General features: G+C 36.7%; 1 protein-coding gene across 4 annotated transcripts in view; it reads right to left on the minus strand.

Annotated features, from left to right (window-relative positions):
• LOC117411389 (acyl-CoA:lysophosphatidylglycerol acyltransferase 1-like) overlaps window positions 1-2,575 on the minus strand; it is an 84,095-nt gene extending 81,520 nt beyond the window's left edge. Inside the window, exons 1-3 of one of the 4 annotated variants that reach the window (XM_034018831.3) lie at window positions 2,172-2,575; window positions 1,373-1,520; window positions 1-108 (exon numbers count right to left, since the gene is read on the minus strand). The exon at window positions 1-108 is cut by the window's left edge and continues 156 nt beyond it. In XM_034018831.3, coding sequence (XP_033874722.3) covers window positions 1-82 — 82 coding nt within the window. In that variant the 5' untranslated portion in view covers window positions 83-108; window positions 1,373-1,520; window positions 2,172-2,575. Of the gene's footprint in view, window positions 109-1,372; window positions 1,597-2,093 lie in introns of all 4 variants that reach the window. The other 3 variants (XM_059025307.1, XM_034018830.3, XM_034018829.3) reach the window with 3 other exon arrangements.
• Between the last annotated feature and the right edge of the window lie 6,365 nt (window positions 2,576-8,940).

Consider the following 8,940-nt stretch of genomic DNA (forward strand, 5'->3'; position numbering starts at 1 on the left):
TCATGACCATGAAGATGAACCGGAGGACAGCTTTCAGCAGAATCCAGCCCAACCTCCAAGCTTGTTCTAAAGTCAGAGCCATTCTCCTTCTCTCCGCTGTCTCTTCACCTAGTGGAAATAACAACACACATTAATAGTAGCTTGTACTGCGGACGAATAAACACACAGGATAACTATCTATCTATATATGTATATAAAATACATGGATGAAGGCCATATTTGCTTTCTGAGCCATTCGGAAAAAAGGCATTATACCACAGTAGTGACGTCAAAAAGTGATAAATCCTCTAGTGGAAAATATACTTGAACTTTGACCCATTCAACTCAATTCAGGCCATCACTTTCAATTCAAACACAAAATGTCTCGTTTTCAATCGCTCGACAACACCCACAGTACAGAAATGTTCATTAATGATCAACAAAATGAGCATACCTAAAAAAAAAAAAAAAAAAAAAAAAAAAAGATGTAAAGCTGTTTCGTATCTCAGAGAAACTGGAAAAAAACAGGAAATTAAAACAAGGTAAAGGCAAATCATCCAAATAAAGCTGAAGCACTAACGGATAACGACATAGAACGTCTGTACAGCACTGAAACACTACGTTTAAAAAAACCCATCTGTACTGCTGAACCTCGTCTTCTTTAATATTAGCATCACAAGTGTATCCATGTATTATAAAAAATAATAGACGGGCCTCTTCAGTGTGTTACAGGAAAACAATTCCACCTCTGGTTTCTGTGACAATTTATAAATTACTCGACCTGCTTTGGTCTCGTAATTTATGACCTCACATAAACCCTTGATGGAATTATTTTCCTGTAACTCACTGAAGCCCTATATATCACACACTAATATATGATACATTATTACATTTAAAGGACAGCGTGAGTTTCAGGTTGGGCACATCGCAAATTAACGATTGAAGAGTATGTAGACTTGGTGCTCGTCACGATGTGTTTATTATAAATATAAAGTGAATATAGGCTGGACAAAACATTGCATGTAGGTTAGGAGAGAATATTTAAATAACCATTTCCTTATTTCTCCTCTGAATTACAACAAATCACTGCTAATAAAACCCGTTGCCTTCACGCCCATGCGAGTCTTTTTAGTAACCCTTTAAAATAAACTATTATTATTGTTACTATTATTATTATTATTATTATTATTATTATTATTATTATTATTATTATTAATAATAATAATAATAATAATAATAATAATAATAAAAGGTTAACTTAAATACATGTCTCCCTCATTGAAGCTCTCTGTGCCATGTGAACAAAAATTGAAATTTACATTGTGTTAACATACAGTTTACAACTGTCAGAAATAAGCGCTAAAACAGAAAGCAAACGTTAAACGTAGCTTACCTTACAAATAATGTTGCCTTTTTAGTTGTGTTGTTAATAGTGCACAGCAGCGCAGATACCGATGGGTTAACAATCAATCAAGTCCCTTTCCAGTATTGTATTTAGGAGTAACTGCGAGGTCATGGAGACGCCGTCTCTGGACTCAGCACTAAGACACGATATAGACAGGACATGTGATCTGGTGGTAGCCGGGGGGTGGGAAGGAGGGTTGATGCTAACACAAACTGATACAGGAAAACAAACAGTAATAAATGTAGTGACAAGCAAAGTCTCTGTAAATAATCCAGTATCATTTATCTAATTTATTTATTGTACTGTCGCCATTCACATTTTCATTTTTGTATTACATGTATCACAATTGTTATCGACCTGATCCAATAACTATACAAACACACACACACACACAAACAAACAAGTAAATAAACGTTGCACTGTTTTTTTGTTTTTTTAAAATAAAAATATGCTGGTCGTGTGAAAACCATCCTGTCGCGATACAGTCACTTGATCTTATTATAATGTTAGAATTAGAGCCGGACAGAGGCTTTACTTTTCTCCAGAGCCCGACTGATGAAGTCCCTTCCGTTGTTTCTACAGAACAGACTACCTCTCCCTGTAACTAACAGCGAGGGGCCGATTTGCTCTTTGAATACAAATTGATACAGTCCCAGTGATGAAATCTCTCACGGTAGAAGGAGCTAGTAACATTTTAAATCCTACTCACACTCCTGCTGCCACTGTGCAATGCCAGAAGATCAAAAAAGATGGATGTCTACATACAGTCACATGTAGTTCCTTTTACCTCCAGAGTCTTATTGATCAAAAGAACCAGATATCTTCTTGTTTGGCAGTCTGGCCACATCCCGCAAATTTAAATCAAATTATTTTAGTGCGTGCTAGCCGACTTATAAATGGATTCTCCGGCACTGTGCTGAAGATATCTGCATTTCCACAAAACCCTCAAGAGTCTACAGTCTACCTTCATCTGTTATTCAGGAGGATGAAGGTGTATTTATGCAATGCTTGCGCGGCCATGTCAAGTTCTTATTTGATCAGAAAAGTGATCGAGGAAAAGCGCAGCCTGCTGTAGTAATTTGCTATGTTTTACTAGCAATTCTCTCTTCTCGTGCAGCCGCCCGGGGATCTCTTTAACATGACGTCATATCTGACAACTCACGTCGCTTTGCGCACGCAGCATGGGCGGAATGCACAGCAAATAAAGATCCGAGACCACAATGAAATAGAAATCATGGCGGATTGCTGGTGGCTCTTTCTCTGGCTCAGATTTTGTTATGCTTGCTTGACAGTCATACATAGCTGTCAAAGTCAGCACAAGAGCCAGACTAGATATTGAGTTTGTAGATTAGTAACGTATTCCGTTCAACAAGACATTATTTGTATGCCCTAAATGTGATACATGGCAGCATGGGCCTACTGACACATACAACGATTAAAATAACCAAAACTATACCACTTTTTCAGGTTGTCTGGGTTTAAATAATTTTGAACCTATTCAAAAAAAAATGTAATAATTAAAAGGGAGGAAGCACAGGAAAACTTCCAACAATTGGTTTACGTACTCAGAGCCTTCTCACGGAATGAAAATCAGCTATCAGCTCGTATAACCAGGTGATCTTGTTTGAGATGGTATTTTTTTTTAATGTTGCTAGTTCAAGCGTGTTCACTAGTCTTAACTCTATAAATTCCGATGCGTGTTGCATACGTTCCTAAATTAATATACATAAGTCAGGCATCACAAGCTTAATTGTTTATATTTATTTCAGGAGGAATTCGTTTAGATCATTGATGTGGGGTGCAACAGGATATGTGTTCGCTCATAAATAGGAATGCGATTTTGTCACGGTAGAAATATGTAAAAAATCACAAGTCACGGCTAAAAATAGACAATTTCACGGAATGGTCACGGCTACAAAGATTTTAACTTATTTATTTTGTTCATGTAATGTACTGTAATATTTTAATATGTGTGCAAACTAAACATATTTAATGTATTTAACATGTATTTAGTGTTTTCTTTTAACACGCTTCTAGTCAAATTTAGCAGTGCCTTTAAAAAAAACTGTAACAGGAATATGCTTACCCGTTAATTTTAATTTTAACATATACCTTGTCCGATTTAAAAAAACAAAACAAAAAAAACTGAACATTGAAATGCATTTTTTTTTCTTTAAATAAATGTACTGGTTGTAAATTGATAATTTTACAATATCCTTTTCGTTGATGTCTATTTAAACACATCTGTGGTTTTGGTATTAAAGATGTACATTAAAAGATTAAAGGATCATTCTGCATTTACACTGTTGACAGGTTAAGCATCTGGGGAACTGCAAGTGCTCAAATCGGGGTGCATGCTTCTCCAAAAACCGTCCTCCCTTTAGGTTTTGCATTATCAAGTGCAGAGGTATATTTTCTGCACAAAAGGCTTCGGTTAATTTGAAGATTAAAGCTGCTTTCTCCTCTTTAATGACATTATTTGGTATATTGCTCTGCTAGTTGCTTAGCACTTAATTTCTCTTTTTTATAGTTCTGTGTAAGTATTCACCTTTATTTGACGTTTGCTAACCGCTTTAACGTTGCACTGAAACCAATTCAAAAGACGTGCTTCATCCCTGTTTCCACGCAGAGTCAGAATTCACGGGTTCTGTGACAGCTGTGACAAAATCACATATCCACTCATAAAATAGTAGGACCCCAAAACACTACAGTTTCTTATAATACTGTATAGTACTGCAGAACCTCCTAATTGGTATAATATGATGTACTTTATTGCATATGATGGTGTCTGACTGCTGGGGCACCCTGTAGTTTCTATACATTTGTGCTAGGGTTTCAAATACCATTGTATTTGAAATGTGCCTGTTATAGCATATGAACAGTTGACCATGTCTCGTAGTAAAATCTTCAGATTTACTCAGAACTTGGCCCACATCACAAGAACACAGGATCAACATAATTTAAACTTACTTAAATAAAAAAAAAAAAACTTTAAATACAAGCATTAAACAAAGCATTCCTTGTCCCCATAAGACATTTTTTTTTACACTCAGTGATAAAGACGACAGCTTAACTTTTATTTGGACATGAGAATACTGTGCCATATTCTACTATTAGTTGTATGTTTAGAAATAGTTTATGCTAAACAGGACTAAAAAGTTACTCTATGCCAAATGGTTAATGACTTTGAGTATGTTTCCCCCTAGTGTCTGAGTTAAGAGTTTATTCCATCATAATTATAGACCCACCACAAATGCATACACATTGTTATTTAATCCAGATATAACAATGCCAATCAATGTGTGTTACCATTTTATATTCTGCTCAAAAACAGACATTATGGTCTAACTGTACGTGTACCAGTACTGGTATGTGACAGGCTTGCAACTGGTACACACCGACAGTTCTTATGACGATGTGTCAACCACAACACTCCCTCAGTCTCACTATTGTAATGTATAAATCTGTTTGTACCACTGAATCAAAGATAAGTGAGAAATGATGATGCAGGGCTCCAGACTCCAGATGGTTGCAACTGCAACAACTGTTTTTTGGGGTTTTTTAGGGTTAGACACAAAAATGCTGCCTTTCCCTTTAAAAGTTGGTGTGTATATTAAAACATGTGATTTGATTTTTTTTTTTTTATATAAACTGCAGTGCAAGAAGGACAGTAACAATTTGATCGAATACAAATGCTTGTAAGCACAGAGAAGTCCTGTATTAACATCTGCAGATTTTGTTTTCTCAACAGTACATGTCCTAATTACAATAGTTCTGTGCATTCTGCTTTCATGTAATCATAAGAGCTGCTGTGTTACATGCTGTCAGATCACTTCACTAACATTGGACACAATTAAAGTTGTGGTCACAATTCCATACACAACACTTGCAAACTATTTAAAATATAACCATGCTGAGTTAATTGCAGTCATCAGCTGCATAGATTAACCATTCAGCAGAATGAGGCAACAAACAAGTGAGTACAGACACAACAAACCTGGTTGTAATGGAATAGGTCTCTGTTTTACAACAGCCGTTTAAGATTGCACATAGTTACTGGTACACCTGGCGGTCCCTGCTGGAAACACTGGTACTTGAGAAAAGGTTGAAAACCACTGGTCTAACTAGTTGGTTCACATTACATAACATCATTTTAGCTAGATGAAAAGAAGCTTTCTTCCTTATTGAAACGCTCTGTATCTCTGTCACACTAAACATCCATCTGACTAAAAATAAATCTGCTTTTTTCCTTTTTTTATTTCATTTATTGATTATTGATACCACTATTGATAATATGATTATTGATAACATTTGACATGTGCTAATGTTTTCAATAAGCTTCTTAAATATGTATTAAATATTTATCCCATGCTGTCTAATTGCAAAATAGGAATATACAGCATGATTTTCAAAAGGGGCAAAATAAGAACCAGATCACAAAATTATTTTTAAAGCATGATTAATGTAACCACGTCACTTGATTTATATTTTTGAATGGTCAACAAGTGAATAGAAGACTCATTTCATCTAAACCCTTTGAAAGCCATATACTTAGTGACCCAAATTAGCTTTTAGAAATCACTTTGCGACCTTGTTCTTATTTTGCCCCTTTTGAAAATCATGCTGTTAATGTTTTATCAGTGTGCTACTTTTAAGGCTAAATCTAGACCTGTATGTAGAGTACAGTGGCTCTCAAAAGTATTCACCCCCCCCTTGGACTTTTCCACATTTTATTGTGTTACAACATGGAATCAAAATTGAGTTAATTTGGAGTTTTTGCCACTGATCAACACAAAAAAAAGTCCATAATGTAAAAGTGAAAAATATAATCTAGAAATTGTTCTAAATTAATTACAAATACAAAACAGAAAATAATTGATTGAATAAGTATTCACCCCCTTGAGTCAATATTTGGTAGAGGCACCTTTGGCAGCAATTACAGCCATGAGTCTATCTGGATAAGTCTCTACCAGCTTTGCACATCTGGACAGTACAATTTTTGTCCATTCTTCTTTGCAAAATTGCTCAAGCTCTGTCAAGTTGGATGGGGACCTTTGGTGAACAGCAATTTTCAACTCTTTCCACATATTCTCAATTGGATTGAGGTCCGGGCTTTGACTGGGCCACTCCAGGACATTGACCTTTTTGTTTTTATGCCACTCCAGTGTGGCTTGGGCTGTATGTTTGGGGTCATTGTTGCCATATGCACAGTGTCTCCCAGCTCAGCTGTGGAAGACTGTAACTCCTTTAGAGTTGCCATAGGCCTCTTGGTGGCCTCCCTGACTAGTGCCCTTCTCGCCTGGATACTCAGTTTTTGAGGACGGCCTGTTCTAGACAGATTCACAGTTGTGCCATATTCTCTCCATTTCTTAATAATGGACTTTACTGTGCTCCGGGGGATATTCAATGCCTTGGAAATGTTCTTATATCCTACCCCTGATTGGTGCTTTTGAAGAACCTTATTCCGGATTTGCTTTGAATGTTCCTTCACCTTCATGATGTAGTTTTTGTTAGGAAATGTACTAACCAACTGTGGGACCTCCCAGAGACAGGTGTATTTAACCTGAAATCATGTGAAACACCTTAATTGCACACAGGTGGACTCCATTCAACTAATTATGTGACTGACATTATGGACTTTTTTTGTGCTGATCAGTGGCAAAAACTCCTAATTAAATCAATTTTGATTCCATGTTGTAACACAATAAAATGTGGAAAAGTCCAAGGGGGGTGAATACTTTTGAGAGCCATTGTATATTGATAAACTTGAATAAAACAAGATGTTGAGGTAAACTGAGTTACATGGTTTATTAACGTACTTTAACAATATATAAACAGCTGCAGTACAAATAGACAGCCACTATGAACAACCTTTTCTACTTCCTCCAGTCTGAGTACTTCCTAGTAGACAAGAAACTGAACCCAAACTATAACAATAGGTTTTGGACCAGGAGGGTGTGGTCTTAAAGATAAGAGGCTCCTATTTGCATGTTCAGCTATATGTTGTACATCAGAAGTCAATAGATCTCTATTGGGTTATACTTTTGTGGAAAATAGGAGCACAAAATAAAGTTTGGGAGTGTTCACAGTGTATTATGTGTACAGTATTATGTTTCCTTTGCAATAACCAGTTCCTGCTTTCCTATGACTCATTTGTTTTTAATGTGACTGTGTTCCTTCATGCAACCTCCTGAAATAGAATGCAGTGAACCAGAAGTATACTTTGAAATATCTGCAAGGAGCAATCAATACATTTTCTTCACTAATAGCTTCAAAAAATACCATTAAAAAACATTGACCTTTATCACGTGTGTCTTTAATAAAGGAAAATGAAAAACACTACAAAATGATGGCAATACATATTAGGCAAGATTAACCATAATTATTTTGTGAGCTCTATGAAAAATCAAGCAAACTGTTATTATTTGTTTCTTCCAATTAAGATGCAATGCAAAATAGAGGAATTTACAAACAAATAAAAATAGTCTCCTTGGTTTAAAAAAATCCACCTGATACACAATGAAATCCTGTTCTGTAATGTAGATGATGTGTCTCTAGTATGTTGTGGTGGTGCCAGGAGAGGTCTGTGGATGGATAACCTAAACGATAGTCTCATGTCTGGTGGAGGATTGGCCCCATGAGGCATGTTTTTGGGTGTAAATTGATAGTCCTGAGGTCTATGCGGCGGTGGGCAAGTCTCTCATACCTGGTTCAAAATTCATTAGGGGAGATGGAGGACACTGACAGGTCCAGGCAGATAGTCTCTGTGTGGTAGAGATGGGCCACAAACTGTAAAACAACAAAAATGTCCAAAATGTTTAAAAACTGCAACAATTCAATATAAGTAGCATCCAATTCCATTTTAGGTCAGCTAGGGTGTCCTCAAATCACCGCGCTCCAGTGACCCCTGTAGTCTGGCCAAAGCTGCGTTGTCCTCCGACGCTGTAGCTCTCAGGTGGCTGCATAGTGGGTCTGCAGTGTGAAAAAAAGCGGTCGGCTGACGGCACACGCTTCAGAGGACAACATGTGTTCATCTTCACCCTCCCGAGTCAGCGCAGGGGTGGTAGTGGTGAGCTGAGCCTATAAATAATTGGCTATTCTAAATTGGGAGAAAATGATAAAACGAAAAAAAAAACAATTGGCAACTACTAAATTAAAAAAAAAAAACTTATTACCAGTCTGAGATTATTATTATTACTTTTATCCAAAACAACCTACAGAGACTAGGGGGTGAACAATGCATCAACAACTGCGGCTGCAGAGTCACATACAATAGGACCTTGGTCACATCCGAAGGACGGAGCACAAGAAGGTTAAGTGACTTGCTCAGGGTCACACACAGTGGACCACCAAACCTCCCTAATAATTACTTCCTGAGGTAAATTGCTTCAAAGTTAGGATGGTCTGTGGTACTGACTAACAATAAAAAATTCAGGTCTGTGTTGACCAACATTTTATGCTGATTCATTTATATGGCCATGCAGAGAGAAAATCAATGGCTTCCTTTAAATCCCATGAACTACTATAGGGATGAAATGATTAAAAGGAGCATCAAA

Source organism: Acipenser ruthenus, chromosome 6 (genome assembly GCF_902713425.1).
Source record: "Acipenser ruthenus chromosome 6, fAciRut3.2 maternal haplotype, whole genome shotgun sequence".
NCBI lineage: Eukaryota > Metazoa > Chordata > Actinopteri > Acipenseriformes > Acipenseridae > Acipenser > Acipenser ruthenus.